At 46.5% G+C, this 20,349-nt stretch overlaps 1 protein-coding gene across 5 annotated transcripts in view; it reads left to right on the plus strand.

Annotated features, from left to right (window-relative positions):
* Nucleotides 1–5,167: 5,167 nt before the first annotated feature.
* INSR (insulin receptor) overlaps nt 5,168–20,349 on the plus strand; it is a 129,271-nt gene continuing 114,089 nt past the window's right edge. For 3 of the 5 annotated variants that reach the window (XM_019757590.2, XM_019757593.2, XM_019757594.2), the window contains exons 1-2: nt 5,169–5,765; nt 18,875–19,426. In XM_019757590.2, the coding sequence (XP_019613149.2) occupies nt 5,666–5,765; nt 18,875–19,426 (652 nt within the window). In that variant the 5' untranslated portion in view covers nt 5,169–5,665. Of the gene's footprint in view, nt 5,766–18,874; nt 19,427–20,349 lie in introns of all 5 variants that reach the window. The other 2 variants (XM_019757592.2, XM_074337762.1) reach the window with 1 other exon arrangement.

Raw genomic sequence — 20,349 nt, forward strand, 5'->3', positions numbered from 1 at the left:
AGGCTCAACATAGGAAAGATGGCGCTGGGACCTGCTGGCCGCACAGGAGAAGGACTCCACACAGGGAAAATGGTGACTGTCTCTCTAGTCCTTGCCCTGAAGTTACACAACTCAGTCTCTTCATGTATGTCTTTGACACCCCCAGAATCACTCTTCTTCTGCCGGAGCCCAGGGTGAGTACCTGCATGGGCCCTTTAAAAGGATGTTTGGGTTTCCCGAAGCCTTCTGTCCCACTCGAATGGTAGTAGTTCTCACTGTTTTTCACAGCCAGAAGTTGTGGGGGCTCCGCTTCCCGGCATAATTACTCCAGGCTGGAGAGCCTGGTGTGGGTGGAAGGCTGGGGTCCCTCGTTTCTTTGTGGGGAATGTTTGTAGCTGACATATCTCTCCCAATTTTAAACCGCCACAGGTGGGTGTAGGACCAGCCAGTTTCATATCTTCTCCCCTCCTACCAGTCTCGATGTGGCTTCTTTATATGCTTAGTTATAAGACTTCAGATGGTTCTGTGGGTTGATTGTTCTATAATTTAGTTGTAATTTTGATGTGTTCACAGGATGAGGCAAGCACAGCATTTATCTACTCTGTCATGGGATCTCTTGTCACATTGTTATCATTTTGTTTTGTTGTTGTTGGGGATAGTTAAGATTTAGTCTCTTAGCAACTTTGAAATTTATAATTTAGTATCATTGACTATAATCACTATGGTGTGTATTACATCTTCTGAACTTATTTTTCTATTAGTTGGAAGTTTTGACCTTCAACAACATCTCCCCAATTCTGCCAGCCCCCAGTCCCTGGTAACCACCATTCTATTGCTTTTACAAGTTCAAGATGTACATTTGCTTATGCCAATTTCACATCCTGCCTTTGTATCCTCAATGTTTCAAAAAACGGAAAAATAAAACCCATGGAAAAAATAAGAGAATATTGCATGTTACAATAAGAACTTGTCAATGCAAATCATACACAAGTGGTATCAGAGAAGAAAGAAAAGAACAAGGAAAATTTGAAATATTTGAATTGATTCAATATTTTTTTGAGGAGAATGTATAAGTCTCCCTGTTTCTTAGGGAAAATTTATTTAGGATGATTCTGGTCTTTGCTGCAATGAGTACCCTTCTGAATACTTCTTTGTATTAATACACTTATGGGAGTATATCTGTGCAGCATATAAATTCCTAAAAATGAGACCAATGGGAAAAGGTGTCAATGTAATTTAGATGTTGAAAGTCATTGCCAAATTGCCCCTCATGGGTTGAACTAATTCATACCAGTGATTCCAAGAATGTCTGTTTTCTCAAATCATTGCATTGTGTTGCCCATTTTCAGATTGTTGGCAAACAGTGAAAGTGACATGGGCGTATCTCTGGCCATGAGGAAGACTGAACAGCCTTCTATATATTTAAATACCTTTGTATTCCTTTTTTTTCTTTTCTTTTCAGTGGTCTGTTTCTGTGAGCTCCCTATTCATGTCTGTTGCCATTAAAATTTTGGCAAACAAGAGTTTTGGATATTTTTCTCACTGAAAAAAATTAATATTATGTATTACTATTATGTATTATAATATAATGCATGCCCTTTATGTCATTTAAGTTGAATATTTTTTTCTCACTTTAAAAAATCTGACTTTTGACTTTATGTACGAAATTTTTTTTCTATTCATATACTCTTAATGTTTACATAGCCAAATGTGTTATTTTTAGGTTTGGGATTGTGTCTTGCTTAAAGAGATATTCCCTACTTTGAAATTATAAAATGAAATTTCCATATTGTAGAGTCTTATGGTTTCATTTCTGAATGGTTATGAAATTCAACAAATACATTTTTAGTAGCATGAAGATGCCCGTGAGCCTTCTGTCCTCGGGTCTATGAATACAGTGATTTTGACAGTCTAGACTTCCTGTAATTGAACCATCTTTGCATTCCTGGGCGGAGTTCCACCTGATCCTGGTGTTGGTGTTATGTTCTTTTAATCTTCTGCCTGGTTCTGTTGTAAATTCGTGACCCTGGGTTTCTGCACTGTTATTCATATGTGAAATGTGTAGTTCACCTCCCCCATCCCGTCTTCTACATGTAATATATTAAAGCAGGTTTCCATGACAACACAGGAGTCAAGATTGGCATTGTGTTTCCTGCTTTAATGAATTGGAAAGCAGCTAGATGGAGGGATATTGTGCTAACGGGACATGCTAAAGAAAGACCCCAGGAGGGTGGCAGTGGCATCTCCCCAAGCCCTCCTTGATGGTAAACAAAAGTAGAGTATTAGTTGCTGATATTCATGAACCATAAAACATCTCTCTCTCTCTCTCTTTAGATCATGGATCAAAACACAACAAATGTTGGACCAAAGCCAGTCTAAGGAAAAGAAAGCAAAACCAAAAGCCCCAAATGGTTTTTCAAAAGTTTTAAAATCTTTTATGTTGCTATGATGTCTGACTCCCAGGAAAGCTACACAGATAGTACAATGAACCCTCAGGTACACACTCTTCTCCAGATTTACCAGTTTCGTCACATTTATCGCATCTGCTTTGTTATCTCTGTCTCTTTTTCCCCCTGAACCATTTAAGAGTAAGTTCCAGACATTATGCCCCTTTACCTCTACGTACGTCATGAAGTGTGTGTTTCCTATGACCAGAGACATTCTCTTACATTACCTCAGTACAATGATCAAAATTAATATTGATTTAATACTATTATCAAATTGACCTTTTTAGTTCACCAATTGTTCCCATAATATCTCTTATAACAAAACAACAACAACAAAATCAGGAGCAACTTCGATCACTTAATTAAGGGGTGTCTGCCAGCTTTCTCCTCCATGAAGCTACCATTTTCCCTTTCTTTTATTATTGAAGACCATATAAATATCTGGTTATTTCTCAAACTTCCAACCACAAGTTTTAGCATTTGTTGATAGTTCTCACCTGAATCAATTATTTTGGAGGTTGCCAAATGGTTATTTTCTATTTACTGTCCATTCCAATGATTTTAATAAAAGGCAGAGATTGACTTTCAATTTCTAGATGCTTTTTTTGAGAGGGGGTTGGGTTTACAAAAGGAACAATGAGTGGTGGTGGTGTCTAAATTTTCCCCCCAGCAAGTCACAATTGAAATAATTCTTTTGACTTTATACCTAACACGGAAGTCCCACATCATGAGGATTTCCAGAGGACAGCATGTCTCCTTTCATGTCTTTTTCAGCACACACTGCCTTCCTGGAATTGTGGTGGCTTTTGGGGGCTCCTGCGGGTCAGAAGGAAGCCCACAGCTGTGGACAGGTGTGCACAAGAAGGAAGGGGAACAACATTTGTCAAATCCACACTTCTTGATACTCTGGGACTGCAGCCGCTTTCTATTTCTTCTCCCTTGGTCCATTCTTGCCCCATTGCAGATGGTGAGATGTTATTGGAAAGAAAAGCTGATTATGTTAACCCTTTTGTGTAAACCCTCTGGTGCATACCAATTGCTTTTAGGATAAAGGAGGTAGGAACCCTTAACATGGTGTAATTGAGGTTCTGCCCCTTCTAGTCCCACCCATGAGTTCAGCTTCTCCTCTTCTGTGCTCCAGCTACAGTGCCTGGTTTAGTTACAAGAACACCCGTCTGTCCTCCTCTGAGCCTTTGCACATGCTGTTTCCTCTACCTGGAACATGATTGATTCCTTTGGCTGTTTACTCCTCATCTTCAGATTTCAGCTCAAAAATCGCTTCCTCAGAGAAGCCCCCCCCCCATTATAACACATACGATTGTTTAATTAATGGCCCTCTTCCCCCTGCAGACTGTGAGTGTACAAGGAAATGGATTGTGTTTATTTTCCTCACTGTAAATCCCCATTAATTATTGCATGTTGATTCTTCTATTCAACAAGTGATTATGAAGCAATGAGTATGTCAGGCACTGGGTATAAAATAGTGAACAAGACAGACAAGATTTCTGCCTTCATGGGGAGAAGCGAAGATACACACCCACACAAAACATAAGAATTTCAGGTAGTGATACAGGTGTGATGTGAATAACAGGGAAGCAAAGAACAGGATTAAGGGAGGGGGCGTCGTCAGGGAAGGGTCACCGGAACAGGAAGGTGGAGCCAGGCACTGGAGGGACAGGGAGGGACAGGCACTAGGATAAGGGCCTGGAGGAAGGAGTAGGTTTGGTGCTATAGAGGAACAGTAGGCCCAGTTCCTGGCAAACTAATATTTGTTTAATAGACGAGGGGAAAAATGTATGCCTTGGGCCTAGAGCTGCGCTGGGTGCTTTCTCATGCTCTGCTTCCCCTGCAACTCCCCAAATCTGACCTGCAGGTATTGTTACATCCATCATGCAGGTGAGACCTATCCAGAGAGAGTGAAGTCACTGGTTCAGGGCTGCACAGGAAGTGAGGAGCTGCTAGATTCCCATTCAGTTCTGCTTTCCTGTACCTAAAGCGCCTTGCCCCCATTCAGTAAGGTAGGTTGACCATTGTCACGCCTTATTCATGAATGACATTGCCTAGACATTCAGATACATATGGAGGTCTGTGTATAGAAAATCAAGTGTGTCCACCTACCCGCTTCCCAGGAGATGTCTAGCGCCTGCTTTGCACTTTGGGGAGGTTCTGCACATTGTCCCACGCACCATCTCTCCAACTTGAACCACAGGCCGCGCCTAGGGCTTGGTAACACCGAGCACAATCAGCGCACCGGGCAGGCGAGTGCACATGGCTGTGCCTGGGGGCCTGGCTCTGGGAGAGGGCGCACGCGGGGTGGGAAGTCCGGCGCCGAGGAGCTCTAGTAGGACCAGACTCGCTGGCCGGACTGGGAGGACGGTGAGGCGAGTGCAACATTTAAGGGAGCACCAAAAACCCGAGCAACCAAGATAAATAATATTTTAATGCAATATTCAAAAAAAAAGAAAGAAAACGAATGCCCCAAAGTCCACAAGGAACAAAATAGCAAAATGTTAAAGACACATTTTGCTGGGTCGGGCATATAGGGTGTCCCCGGGCTCTGAGACGTGGCGCTCAGGCCAGGCAGGGATCTGGGGCACCCCCTGAGCTAAGGGGGCGCCCGGGGCCTCTAGCGCGGGGCCCTGGAGAGGGAGGCAGGCGGGCGGGGCGGTGCCTCTCTCTGGCTGGCCTTCCTCCACCCCTCCCGGGCCTCTACCAGGCGCCGAGTCCCTTCCGAGTGTGGATCCGCGCCGCCTTTTACTGCCGCCTGCACAGGGCCCAGCTGACGGGCCTCGTTGTTTACGGGCCGAGCAGCCCTTGCTCCCGCCGACCGCCCGCCCGCACCCGCCAGCTCTGGTGTCTGCCCGCCAGTCCGCGCGTCCTTCTGTCCGTTCGTTCGTTTGTCCGGGCACCCGCAGATTGCGACCCAGAGCGGTCGGGGCCGAGAGCCGAGAGGTCCGGGGTGCAGCGCGGTGCTACCGGCCCTGAGATCGCGGGACGGGGCTAGGGCCGCAGTAGCCCAGGGTTGGGGCCGCGCGGCGGAATTTGTAGCGGCTGAGGCCGAGCTCCCCTCCCGGGCTGATTTAAGAGTCCTCCTGGGCCAGGACTGTGGCCCGTGGGCTGCCGGCGTATAAGAGGAGGAGGCAGGGTCATCAGCGCCTTCCAGGCGGCCACCTCGGAGCATGACCCCCGCGGGCCGGCGCCGCGCGCTCTGATCCACCCGGAGCCGCGCTCCCGCAGCCATGGGCGCTGGGGGCAGGCGGGGGGCGGCCGCTGCGCCGCTGCTGGTGGCTGTGGCCACGCTGCTGATGGGCGCCGTGGGCCACCTGTACCCTGGAGAGGGTGAGTCTGGGGGTCTGGGAGTGGGCGGGGAGCAGCGCGGGGGGGGGGGGAAAGGGGGTTGGGGACCCCTTGTCAAAATGGAGCCCCATTTGGGACTCAGAGCCCTTCTCGGTGGGGGGGCAAGTGGCCCAAATCGTTTCTCCAGCTTTGAGGGGGGCGGAAAGCCGCTGACCTTGGCCTTTGCCCGCCTGGGCTCACGGCTCCGCGCCCCGCGTGCCCGCCTGGACTGGAGGAACCTTCCCCCAGTGCCCGCCCCGCCGCAGGCGCCCCTCTCTGGAGCTCACCGCTGACCAATGCCTGGCCTCCTCGGAGCCCACTTCGCTCCAGAGACGGACACCCATCCTCTCTGGGTCGCCTTTGAGAAGTGGGGTCCCTGGGTCTGTGTGGCCTCGGACAGCCCAATGCCTGGGGCACACACAGTTTGGAGTCAGAGTCGAGGATGAAAGACGTGGGGGGTGTCCACTGGGGTCCCTGCTGGTAGGCGACGCTACGGGAGGCGGGAAATTGTACCCTCCTCCTGCCCCATTCCTGAGATCTAGGCCCGTGGCCACCTGGGGCTCCAGGTCCATGTTTACACTTTTGGCTTCTGTTTCCAGATGTCCGGAGGCAAACTCTCGCGCCGTGGTAACAGCACAGTTGTAGTAGAAGAAGCAGTGGCGGTTTTCATTATGAGTATAATTAGCGTCACCGAATGCCACTGGGCTGGTCCATCTTATCTCTCCGGACTCCGGAGGCAGATACTGTTGTTCGCCCGTTTTATAAAGGAGTAAACAGGCTCAGGGAGAAGACAATTCACTTGCCCCAAAGTCAATGCCAGAGGGAGGTCTTGAGCCGCTCTGTGTGCTGCCATCTTCCTGATAACCTCCCTGCTACAGCTCTGCCCTTCATGAAGGGGGTTTTACTTGTCATCCCCACGAAGTATGTAACCTTGGGTGAGCGTCTCACACCCCTGCCCCCATGGGCCTCCTTCCTGGGCTTCCCTGTGCTGGCAGCAGAAGGAAGCAATCCCCCATCCCAGCATCCTCCTTGGTGCTTGATAGCAGGCCTTTCTGTTTGTGGGACAAGGGCTGAAGAATCATGTAAGAAAATATAGCTGGGGTGTTTCACCGTGGTGTCTGAGGCCCTGCTTTAAAAATATCTGTTGGTTCCTTCAGATTTTTCCATAAAAGGAAATCAGTCATGATGAGGAAGGGGTCGGGGAGGGAAGATATAGAAGCTCCTGAGTTCCCTGATGGTAAATGAGACACATGAGAAAGCACACACAGGCTCTGGCATTGACAAACCCGGCTTGCTGAGTGCCTCTGCTAATTACACAAGTACTCGAAGCCCCCAAGAGCCTGGTATATAGTAGGCACTCAATGAAGGGTGGCAGTTGGTTTGGGTTCTTGTTAAGAAAATCCAAGATGTACTGTTAGACCTAACGCCAGACTGTGTGTGTGTGTGTGTGTGTGTGTGTGTGTGTGTATGTATGTGTCTGCGCATGCACGCAGGGATATGTGTAGTTCCCTGCTCCTCTGTTCCTTGCAGCTTTGGTAATTCAATTAATTGTGGATTTGTGCCTAGGCTTCCAGGGGTCAATAGATGGCTTCACCACTTCTTTACATGTTTAGAGTTTCCACAACAGGAGAGGTTTTGTTTCTTTTATTCACTGTTACATTTCCAGAGCCTAGAACAATGCCTGGTGCTTAGTAGGTGTTTGGTAAATATTTGTCCTTGATTTGGCTCCTATCCTTTTTGTTCTCACTGGTATTCCTTTATTCTCCAGACAATACCTAACTAATAATAACAAACAGGTGGCAGGTCATATTCTATATGCTTTGCATGTATAATCTCAGTTACTCCTCACCACAACCCTATGAGGTATGGTTTACCCTTTTTCCACAGGTGAGGAAATTGACTATGTTACAGAGCCAGTAGGCAGCCGAGCTGGAATTAGAATCCCACCTAGTCTGGCTGCCGAACACTGGTTTCTTACCAAATGGTCCTTCTTTTGGGTCTGGGCCTCCCCACTCCAGCGCCACAGTAATAGTTAACAAAATCCTATCAAATAACTTCCCCTTGGAAGTTTGGGGAGGGGGGAGGCATTTTAAAGCTATAATGTCTGGCAGGGATGAGGGTGGAGGGAAATCAAACTGATTTTTAAGAAATGAGGGACTCTTTCTTGGAGATGTCACCCCACTTCATTCTCCATGAAGTCACTGTTGCTTTGCTGAACTGAGTAATGGCTTCCCCTCCATTTCTCCTTGGGTTGGCTGGCTCTGTGATTACCTGTGGGCATTGCAAAGTCAGAGAATGAAGGTAATGTGGGATGAATTAAAATAAAAACACCACAGAGCTTTGGGGTGAGGGTTCCGTGAGTCAGCTAATTGAGGTAGGAGATGCTTGCTTCCAAATCCTCGTTTTTCAAGGCGGCATGAGATGTTTCTGTATCTTCTCTCATGCACTCTGGAACCTGAGGGGCAGAGCATCTGCCTGCTTAGTTACCTCCCCGGGGTTATTCCTAACTTTTCCTTCTCTCCTGGAGACCTGCCCTCTGTCCCTGCCCCACTCATTCATAGAGGTCACTGGGGTGAGCCGCTTGCGGTCGCCACCTTACCCCCCACTCCATCGTTGACATCCATTCTTATTTGATTAGAGCAGAATCTCTCAATCTCTCAATCTCAGTGATTTTGACAGTTGAGTTTAGATAGTCTTGGTTGTGGGGGGGCCGGGCTGTGTATTGTTGGATGTGGAGCAGCATTCCCGGTCCTTACCCACTAGATGCCAGTAGCACCTTCCCTCTCCAAGTCATGACAATCAACAGTGTCTCATGACATTGCCGACTGGTCCCCAATTGAGAACCACTGCATTTGGGGAGATAACTTTTTTCTTGTCTAGGACGCTTATCCATCTGGATGCCTGCTCTCTCCCCTTTGTTTGTTCAGGGATCTCCATCTGCCCAGGAGCCTTACTCTTTCCAGCCTATAAACACTCAATACTCCCCTGAACCTCATTACCTACCACCCACCTCCAGTTTTCCGCTGCCAAACCTCGACTTGGCAGGTCCTCTCCACAATCTCGTTTTCTAACCTTTCACCCACTGCTCTACCCTTGGCATCTGGCTTGTATCTCCCTCGCTTTGCTTTGCCGGTGGTTCTAGAGATGGTAATTCCTCACCTCCCAATTGCCTCTCCTAAGCCTCACCCCCATTAACCTCTCTGGATTTGCCACTGCCTACTCCCTCCAACTGGAAGGCACAGTCTCCTGGCGAGTTTTCACCTGTGACTGGCTTCCCCTGGTCCTCCCTCTTCTCTTCCCCTGTTCTGTGTTAGCTCTCTTCATAGAGGGAAAATCCCTACTCTGACCCTCTCTCAGCCCACTGTTTTATTTACATATAGCCAAACTCCATCTAGGACAGGAGCCAGCAAACTACACCCGCAGGCTAAATCTTCTGCCCTCCCACACCTATTTTTGTAAATAAAGTTTTATTGGCACGCAGCCACACTCCTTCATTTATGCATCATTGATAGCTGCGTTTGCTCTCTAATGGCAGAGGATATTGTGATTACATGGCCTGCAAAAATATTTACACTTTAGCTCTTTACAGCGAAAGTTTGCTGACTCCTGATTTAGAACAAACTCCTTGAGGAGCAGGATGACATGCCTAACAGCTCGTGTGGTCCCTCGTAAAAAACTGAATGAATCAAATGAAACGAAATGCCAGATAAGTTGTTTTTTTTCCTTTAGAGAGCAAACTATTAAAGAAACTTATATGTTTGTTCTGAATGTATTGGTTCTGATGGCGAGAAAATATCGGTGATTTTTCCTCGTTAGTTTTGTGTGTGTGTGTGTGTGATCTTAGGATTTATTTATTTCAACAGTCATCTTGGCGTTGAATGAGGATTTCGTGCCATTGGCTCTGTCTCTAGAGCCCAAAAGAAAGTGATGTCTGCTGAGATTTTTCTCTGAAGACCTCTTGTGTTCCTTTCTATTAAGAATACGTCAGGGGTGGCTTGGTTTATGTTTTGCAATCAAGACTGTGCGTATGGCTTTTTAATTAGAATAATAAATAACAAGTAATGCATTCTCACTGAAAAAAAATCAGGCAAGTACAGAGAGGAAAAAACAAAAGTTATTAGTTTGGCATGTATCTTTTTAAATTTTTAAAATTATCATACAGTAAAATTGACTCTTTTTTTTGGGTGCACAGTTTTCAAATTTTCACCCAGGCATAGAGCTGTGTGGCCGTCCCCAGAATCAGGATCCAGAACAGTCCTTTCTCTCCCTGCCCAAATTCCCTTGGGCCACCCCTTTATCCTTACATCACCCCACCCCTCACCCCAGGCAGCGCTGATTTATTCTTCATCCCTATAGTTTTCTCCAGGCTTTAAAAATTATCCTATACTTGGATTAATATTCTTCAAATTGAAAATTTTAATCTAAGTACTGGATTCCACATTTGTGAATTCGCTTATTTGCTAGAATGTATTTGTAATTCCAAAATTAATATTCAAAGCACTTTTGTGGTCACTCCCAGACACACGCGGAGGGGTGAAAAATGCGAGTCACTTGACTTGAACGTTCCAGCTGAAGTCAGCCATGGCAGTGCTGTACCTTCTGTGTCAGCTCTCCGAAGGTGGATTCATGCAATCCTAAGAATGAAAACAAATGCCCTTTTGTGATATATCGACTGCCCTGGTATTTGCATTTTTGTGCTTTTTTGTTGGTGATTTTGTTGTTTAACATGGGCCCCGTGCATAGTTCTGAAGTGCTGTCTGGTGTTCCTGAGCTTGAGAGAGCTGTGATGTGCCTTAGGGAGAAAATACACGCGTTGGATAAGCCCTGCTCAGAGGACCTATAGTGCTTGGTGCTGTCTGCCTGGAGTTCAAACTTACTGAATCAACAATGTATATTAAATAAGGTGTTTCATGAGGGGTCACCTCTTGTTCTCTAGACCCCAGTATTGGGTAGGGTGGGGGGAGGTTGCCCCAGTAGCTTTTAGAATTTTAGACACTTATTTTGTTTCCAGCAGAGCAAGCTTTGCTGTCCTGTGCTTCCAAAGGCTGACTGAGTACGAGTTCCAGTTGGAGCTCAAGGCAGACTTGGGATTGAAATTTGATTTCCAGGCTGAGTTTTTCTTCCAGTTCTGTACGGAGATGGTGTCACATCAGGGTTGTACAGTCGCCTGTATTTCGTGTTCAGGAATAGCAGCCTGTTCCTGAGTGACGTTTGTTTCTCTCCCATGTCTTCTTGAGAATGTGGAAAACACAGGTACTTTCCAAAAACTGCATTGGTTAACAGTGCGGAAAAAGGTGGTGGTTGGACACAGAGGGGTGAAGATAGTGGGGCCACACCTGTATGTCGGGTGAGCTCGTGGTGATTCCTTGTTGCCAGTCTGTTTTCAGAGCTATGTCTTGTCCTCTTGCAGAAGGTCAGAGAAGGGCTGAGCTCTGTGATGTTGCTTCCTAACGATACCCACTTGCATTGTTTCGAAGCCAGCTCTTACTTACTCCTCTTGGTTTTCTTTCCTGTGTCTCCTTTGGTGCGCTCCACCCCCACGTCTGTAAGGGAGGAGGCAGGAGTGCTGAGATGGCGTGGAAGCCCCTTGTGATCCTGGGATTTGATGTGCGATGTCCTTAGGGTTACAAAACGATGGGGTTGCCTGGAGGAGGGGGGGGGGAGGCTAGGTGTTCCAGAGCGTTCAGACAGGTTTCTAGAAGGTGCTGGTATCAGGGAGGCTGTGAGTCTTTGGTCCCCTCTCTGATTCCCTGCCCTTAAGTTTTGTGCTCTCCCAACCCCCACCCTCTTCCTTTTCTCCTCTTGGTTGCCCCTCTCCTCCTGGTTATATCACCTGTTGTCACCATTTCCACCAGCACGCGCCCCTTTCCCCAAACTCCAGACCCAATGCCCACTGGACCCACATCCGTGAGCATTCCAAAGCCCTCACACACTCAACGTGCCCCAACCTGAGCCTGGTGTCCTCATCACCCTAAACTGGTCCTGTCACAGCCTCTCCGGGTTCATTCATGCCCTTCCTCACTTCTCCCTCCTCTCTACCTCCCGGGGGACCAAGTCCAGTTGGTGCTCATTCCGCAGTGTCTCCATGGTCTCTCCCCTTTTCTTGTACCCATCCCCGAGATAGCACCCCCCACCCCCCAGGCCATGCCGTTGGCAGTGACGGTTCCAGCATGGCCTGTTCAGTTCCTTCTCCACTCTGCTATCAGAGCCATTTTTCTGTTTCCTCCTTGCGTTCTTTCACAGCTGCCAGCCCAATACTTTCCCCTGGCATCTGAACCTGGCCGCTGAGCTGGGTGCAGTCTCACTTCCCGGCGCTCATGGCTGCAGTTCCTTGAGGATCTGCATGCCTCTGTGCCTTTGCTTGCGTTTCCTGTGTCCCAGCCATCCTTTCCCCTACTTTTCATCTGTGGCCACTGCTTCTTTCTCACAGAAGCTGGTTAGAGGCCTCCTTCCTTCCTTCCCTCCCTGGTATCCTCATCCACCTCTTCTTTTACCCTTTCCATGAAGACTGGGAGTACCTCCCGGGGTCCCCATAAACATTGGTCTGCCCAGTGGAGATGTGTTCTAGGACCCTTCTGGTCCCTGGCCACTCATTTTTCTCTCCCCAGAGACAAGTGTTGCAAATTTTTTTTGGGGGGGTGCATGTTTACCCTTCTAGAGATTGGTGTATATAAGCTAATATGTATCTTTATTTCTGCATAAATAATAGTGCTCTTAACTATTAAGATCATATCCTAGAGAGTTTTCCATATCACCCATGAGGCTCTTCCGTGCTCTTTTTCATACCTGTGTAGTATTCCACCCATCCGAGGTTGGCAAACTACAGCCAGATGTGGCATACTGCCCACTTTTGTAGAGCCTCTGAGCTGAGAATGGTGTTCACATTTTTAAATGGTTGAACAAATTCTCCAACTATGATTTTGTGATACAGGAAAATTATGTATGAAATTTGAATTTCAGTCTCTCTAAGTAAAGTTTTATTGGAGCACCACCACGTCACGTATTGTTATGGTTTTAGTGCTACAAAGACGGAATTGCATTGTGACCGAGACCTTATCGCCCACAAAACCAAAAATATTTGCTATCTGGCCTTTCAAAGGAAAAGTTTGCTGACCCCTGCCTTCTGTCATTGGTTCTTGGACTTGAGCATGCGGCCACATCACCTGGGGGGCAGATTCCTGGGCCCCCCTGAGTTTCTGATCCAGGAGGTCTGCGGTGGGGTCTGAGAGTTTGCACGTCTAACAGGTTCTCAGGTGATGTGAATGCTGCTGGTCCAGCGACCCCACTTTGAGCACCACTGTATCACCTGGGCGGACCATAATTGTTTAGCTGCCCCCTTATGATGGACAGCTGTGTTGTTTCGGATCTTGGGCCATATGGACCGTGCTGGGTGGAATGACCCCGCAGGCTCGTAGTGCATGTGTGATCCTGTCTGTGGCAGATTTCCTGACAGGGGCCTCGGGTGCCGTCAGGCTTCAGCTTCACCTATCTCGACGGTCCCCTTGTGCGGCACGATGACCAGCCAACATCTGTTGAATGAATAAAGGAGTGATTTCAACATGGCTGTTTTGCGGTTCCAGAACCTGCATTAGGTCTTCTCCCGAAGCTGCCACACCTCCCCCATTTCTCCTTCTTTGTGGAAGTCAATTTTAAGAGCCAGTCTTTTGGGCAGGCAGAGAATGCTAAGGGTATCTGATACAGCGGTGTGCCCACGTTCCACTTTCTGAAGGTATAATAAATCTGGGAATTGCTTCCGTGTAGCTTGGAGTGGGGGACCAACACGTGTATGTGGCCAGACCCGACTTCTTATCTACTCCTCATAGTTTTATCATGCACTTGTCATTGTTTACAGGTGAGGAAACTGAGGCCGTCAGAGATTGAGGATGTGACCCAGGGTCACACCCAGGCAGGTGTCAGCGCTGGGGTGGGAGGCCAGATCTGGTGGGCTTCTAGTGTGAAACTGGTATTGTTGGTGGCCTGACCTTTGAACCCAAGGCTTGTTGGTGCAGGACCCCAGAATTTTAGAAGGAGCAGTGTTAAGACTGGCAAGAATGCAGAGAGCAAGGTGTGGCCCCAGAGCCGGTCCCCGGGGAACATTTTAAGAATGCTGTTTCTAAGGAATGAGTACATTCTTGATTGAAAGCAGAAAGTATAAAACTCTTAGCATTGTAAAGGATTTTCAGAATCTTCTAGATACCTCCTTCCCTGCCTCTCAACACCTCCTTTGCTGCTTTCATAGTGGAGAGAAAACCAGGGGAGAGGGGACACTTTCCACGACAACTGTTACGTCAGTTTTGTCTCCTGAAAAATTTTCAGGTTCCTCTGACTGAGGGGGACATTCTAGACCAGCACTGCCCAACAGAACATTCTGCTTCGATGGAAATGTTCTGATCTGCCCTGTCCAATATGGCGGCCGCTGTCTGCACAGGGGCTCTTAAAATCGTGGCCAGTGCAATTGCGTTTTTACTTTTATTTAACTTTAGTTCATTTAAACGCAAAAAAAAAAAAAAAAAAAAAAATCAATACTGGATTCTGTTATTGGAAAACTCTTTTGTATGTCTGGAACAATTTGGGGCTATTTTCGATGATTCATTTTACGAAATCTACCTCTACAGATTGAACATTTCTGAGGGAAATGGAATATCTGAATTGAGACATGCTGCATGTATGAAACACAATGGTATTTCAGAGGTGTAGTGTAAAAAATATCCTGTAGAGTAGCTCATTAATAATTTTTTAGTATTGCTTATATGTTGAAGTGAAGTTTTTGGAGACACTGCAGTAAATAAAATATATTGAATTTGATCTGTTTCTTTTTACTTTTTTAGAGAAAGTTTAGAATGCCATATATGGCTCACATTATATTTCTATTGGATAGTGCTGCTCAGAACCTACACACCCTGGTAACCCAGAGCAACGAGCTGTAGTTTGCCATCACCCTTGACCTTCCCATGTAATAAGCAGAACTGAATAATTTTTATTGTTCTGTTTGTGTAGGTTTTAGTCTTGGCATCACCTTCTCCAGGAAACCCTCCTTGATTGCCCCACAATGAGTTAAATAGCTCTTCTAGCCCCTGAAGCTCTCTGTGATGGCATTCTACTCAGTTGTATTTTAAGTTGATTTGGGTAGTTAATAGCAACTACTAGTTTGTGAGATTCAGGGCAGCATCTGTCCTATTCCCTCTAGAACTTCCAGTACCTGGAACAGCGTCTGGCACAGGACAAGTCCTCAGTGCATATTTGCTGAAGGAGTGAACAAAGGAAATTCTCTTTAATGAGCTTTCTCCCGGTTGTCACTGCATGACAACTATTTCATTGTTTCCTTAAGTCCAGTTCACCTGCTTCTCCATTAGGCATGGTTTTGAAAAAAATAAAGATGGTAAAACTAACATAGCAGTTACAGCACAGATTTTGTGTTTGACTGCAGGGTAACTTACAATCCTAGCTACCACTTTAAACAGCCTGCGTTGATTTGCTCATCACAAAAATGGGCGTGAAAAAGGTACCTCCTCTGGAGATGATTTTTAGAATTCAGGGGAGAACGTGTGTGCCAGAGACTGGGCCAAGTGCTTTACATAGTAGGTGCTCAGGAAACACTAGCTGTCACCAGTAACCCCCCCCCCCCTTGTCATTGTCCTTCCCTACCTGTGTGTAGAGCGGTGATTAGCCAGATGCCACTTCTTACGAACTTGAGGCATCCTTCGGTTTCCATCCAGAGGCAATAAAAGCCAGCAGAAGCCTTACATCTATTTCTGGCACCATTTCTAACATCCTCTGGGTAATTTCTGTCCCAATAGTAAATTACTCTATTGTCTTGGACTAATAGGGACACATATGGCTTTAATGAGTTGAGTTAGAGTCACTGGAGATTTAAAAGAGGCAGTTCTTTATTGTCCCCTACAATTATAGTTGTTTAATCTTTTCTTATAACGACTTTATTGAGCCATAATTCAATAGCATGTAATTCGCCCATTTAAAGTTTACAATTCAGTGGTTCTAAGTACATTCACAAAGTTGTGCCACCATCACTACAGTCAATTTTAGAACATTATCATCTTTCCCCAAAGAAATCCGGTCTTCTACCTGTTCTTCCCCCCACCCCCCCACCCCTTGAAACCACTAATCTACTTTTTGTCTCTATGGATTTGCCTATTTTGGACAGTTCATGTCAATGCAGTCATACCCCATTGTGGTCTTTTGTGAGTGGATTTTTTCATGGAGCATTTTGTCTTCAGGGTTCATATTGTGTATGTCAGTGCCTCACTCCCTGTTATGGTCGTGTAAACTTCCTCTGTCTGGATGGACCACGTTGTGTCTGTTCGTCCATCAGGTCGTGGACACTTGGGTTGTTTCCACTTTTTGGTTGTTGAAAGCAATGCTGCTACGGGCATTTGTATGCCAGTGTTTACGTGGATATGTGTTTTCATTTTTCTTGGGTGTTTATCTAGGAGTGAAATTCCTGGTTAACTCTTTGCTTAACCTTTTGAGGAACTGCCAGACTGTTTTCCACAGCAGATTTACCATTTTGCATTCCCACCAATAATTTATCCACATCCTCGCCAACACTTATTGTCCGACTTTTTGATTTTAGCCATCCTAATGAGGGTGAAGTAGTGTCTCACTGTGGTTTGGATTTGCACCTGCACCAATTGTGAGAGAGAGAGAGAGAGAGAGAGAGAGAGAGAGAGAGAGAGAAAGATAAAGAAAAATAATAGAATGTGAGGCTCAGGCTTGAGAAGCCCAGATTTGTGGCCAAATCTAAGCCATATTTTGCCAGACAAGAGGCAGGACACCCAGTTAAATGTTAATTTCATAGAAACAATGAATAATTTTGAATGGTAAGTATATCCCAAACATTGCATGGGATGTACTTATCCTAAAAAATTATTCATTGTTTATCTGAAATTCAAAATTTTATTTGCCAGATCTGACAACCCTGCCTGTCACTGGTGGGCTGTATGCCTGTGGGTGATTGGTTTTGTCCCTTGGAGTTCCAGTTTTCCCATGTGTGGGGTGGGGATGGACTTGCTGAGAGAAGTCAATGGCTCATTACCTGTAGAGAACTCTGTGTGTAGATGGTGTTGCTGTGACTGTGGCTGGGAGCTTCAGGCTGGGCTTGGGTGGCATGAGTGTGTGGGGCTGAAACTGGTGGCCTGTCCTCTCCAAGCTGTGTCCCAGCTTCCTAGTGAGTGAGTGAGTGAATGAGTGTGTTTTCTCTTGATTTAGCCTAATCTGTACGGAATGTGACCCAGGAACATTGATGCTTTGTTTTCCCCAATTTTTTGCTTGGCTCTTTTCTTTCTAATTAGTACCTCTTTTGCAAGTCGTTCTCAGGGTGCATTTTTAAGAGGATTTACTACTATTCTCTAGAACAGTCTGTTTGCCTCAAAGATATTGGGGGAAGGTTTAGTGTCTTGGAATAACATACGTAGGTGTTGTGTATTGAGCCTTGTAGAACTCATGCTGAGGGTGTGTGTGTGTGTGTGTGTGTGTGTGTGTGTGTGTGTGTATGTGTGTTTTGGCAAAGAGAAACTCTAAAGAGTTTGATTCTAATGAATGTTAAGTATAAGGGGCATAAAAAAAGGCGAAAGATACAAATAGGTATATGGAGGAAAGGAAATCAGAGAAGGCTGCCTGGAGAAGGTGGCATTTGAACTGCATGTTGAAGGACGATGGGATGGATTGAGAAATAGGGAGCTAAGGTAAAAAAAAAATAGGGAGCTCCATTGTCCAATACAATAGCCACTAGCCTCATGTGACTATTTGCATTTAAATTAACTAAAGTAAAATTAAATATTCAGTTCTTCAGTCTCATTAGCCACATTGAGAGCCACAAATGGCTGGTGGCTTCCAGAGTGGATAGTGCAGATATAGAGCATTTCCATCACTGCAGAAACTTCTATTGGACAGCGATGGACCAGGACAGGGTGGCCAAACTACAGCCCCAGGGGAAAACTGGCCTGCTGCCAGTTTTTGTAAATAAAGTTTTATTTGAACACAGCCATATCCACTCATGTACATATTGTCTCTGGCTTTTGAACTATAATGGCAGAGTGGATTCGTCTCAGTGTAGACTGTTTCACTGCGAAGCTGAAAATAATTATTATCTGAGCCTTTATAGAACACGTTTGCCCATACTTGGTCTAGGGAAATGAAGACACAGAGCCTAGAGAGGATTGTGATATGTTTGGGAGAAATAAACAACAACAAAATAGCTGACATTAATGAGCACCCACTATGTGCCAGGCACTGCTCGTGGGCCTGCCCTGCATTATTTTACTCACAAGTCCTATTACAGGGGAGGACACTGAGCCATGGGGTTGTGGGGGAGTGGTGGGCAGACCTGTTGAGCATGGTGCAGGGGACGGAGGGCTGGAACCTGGAGGGCTGTGAGAGGAAAGTGTGCAGGGTCATAGGGAGCCATGGAGGGTGTCAGAGCTGGGGAGGGACCACCTACAGGAGAATGGGCACACTGGGTGTTTGTGGAGGGGCGATCAGATCTCTGGGAAGCCCTTGGCACTCCCAGGTAAAAGGTAATGAGGCCTTGGTTGCCTGCTTGGGAGGGAGGCAAGTTGACAAGGAGTCAGTGAGGTGGGAAAACTGTCAAAACAAATTCAGCTCTCCTTGCCCCATTTCTGACGCGGACACCTTGATCCCCATAAATCTGTTTCCTAAAGATCTTCAGTGTTGAGGCAGAGGGGACGGCTCCCCTTTCCCCTTCTGCATCTGCTGCATTACTCAATCCCCTGTCATTCCGGTGCCTCCATTGCGTCACTTTCCATGTGATGATGCTAAGGCTTCTAACAGGTATTGCCAAGGGAGTTACTTTCTTTGCCTTTCGAAGGCAGAGACACGTTACAGGAAAAGCTCTAATCAGGGTTGGCTATAGAATTTGCAGGTCTCAGTGCGGAATGAAAACGTGGGGCCCCTTGCTCAAAAATGGTTAAGGATTTCAAGACAGATGGGAGCGCATTAAGCTGATCGCAGGGCCCTTCTGAGCAAGTTGGGGTGCAGATCACATGCCCGTGACGCTGGCCCTGCCACTCGTTCTTACAACCTGTCCACGGCATGTGTGCTCACCTGTCATGCTCTCTGCTTAATCTCATTTCTAGTGTGCCCTGGCATGGATATCCGGAACAACCTCACGAGGTTGCACGAGCTTGCCAACTGCTCGGTCATTGAAGGACATTTGCAGATACTGTTGATGTTCAAAACGAGGCCTGAGGATTTCCGAGACCTCAGTTTCCCCAAACTCATCATGATCACCGATTACTTGCTGCTATTCCGGGTCTACGGGCTGGAGAGCCTGAAGGACCTGTTCCCTAACCTCACGGTCATCAGGGGCTCCCGTCTCTTCTTCAACTACGCGCTGGTCATCTTCGAGATGGTTCACCTGAAGGAGCTCGGCCTCTACAGCCTGATGAACATCACCCGGGGTTCTGTCCGCATCGAGAAGAACAACGAGCTCTGCTACCTGGCCACCATCGACTGGTCACGCATCCTGGATTCGGTGGAGGATAATTACATAGTGCTGAACAAAGACGACAACGAGGAGTGTGGGGACATCTGTCCAGGCACCGCGAAGGGCAAGACCAACTGCCCTGCCACCGTTATCAACGGGCAGTTTGTTGAGCGGTGTTGGACTCACAGCCATTGCCAGAAAGGTACGCTGGGGTATGCAGGGTTCGAAGCTGTTTCTTGTGTCTTGTTCACTAGAGAAGCTGGAGACATTCCCTAGCCCTGGAGGTGGCAAACCTTTTCTGCAAAGGCTCAGTTATTAAACACTTTAGACTTTGCAGACGGTCCAGTCTTTGTCATAACTACTCAGCATTGATGTTGGAGCGGGGAAGAAGCCACAGGCAACACATGAATGAGTGTGTGTCACTGTGTTTTGATAAAACTTTATTTACAAAACCAAGTGGGGGGCCGGATTTTCCAACTCCTGTGCTAGACCATTGAATGCTTCTCTTGCTTGTGAGAGGGGTAGGAGTGGATGAGTATAAACTTTGTTGTAGAAAAAACAAATTTATTTCTTATCTGATGATAGAAGTAACATTGCTTGTGGTAGACATTTGGAAAAAGAGGAAAAAAGCAAAACAGCAATCCTTATTCCACAATTATTGGGCATATACATCTTTCTCATGGTTCTGTTGTGTCTTAACTTACTTAACTTTCCTTGTTGTTGGGCATTTAGATTCCAGTTTTCACAAAGAGGGTGATGAACATTTTGGGGTCAAAGCTTTATCCAGGATTTGTTTCTTTAAGCCTTGCTTTTCCAGAAGTGAAATTTCTGGGTCAAAGGTTGTTGATCCTGATTGCCAAATGGCTTTCCGGAAATGGTGTGCCAGCGGGTGCTCCTCCTAGCATTGGCTGAGAGGCAACACCTTGGCCAGCTTTGAGTGTTGTTTGAAAAATCTTTCATAATTCCCTGGAGGGAGGAGCTGATGTGTTGTCACTGTTCTATTTGCATTTCTTTGATTGCTATCGGGGTTGAACCTTTTAAAACATGTTTGTCATTTGGGTTTTCTCTTCCTGTTCATATTCTTTGTCCATTTATCTTTCAGGACCTTAGTGGTTTTGAAATATT

Source organism: Rhinolophus sinicus, linkage group LG07, assembly GCF_036562045.2.
Source record: "Rhinolophus sinicus isolate RSC01 linkage group LG07, ASM3656204v1, whole genome shotgun sequence".
In the NCBI taxonomy this organism is placed as follows: Eukaryota; Metazoa; Chordata; class Mammalia; order Chiroptera; family Rhinolophidae; genus Rhinolophus; species Rhinolophus sinicus.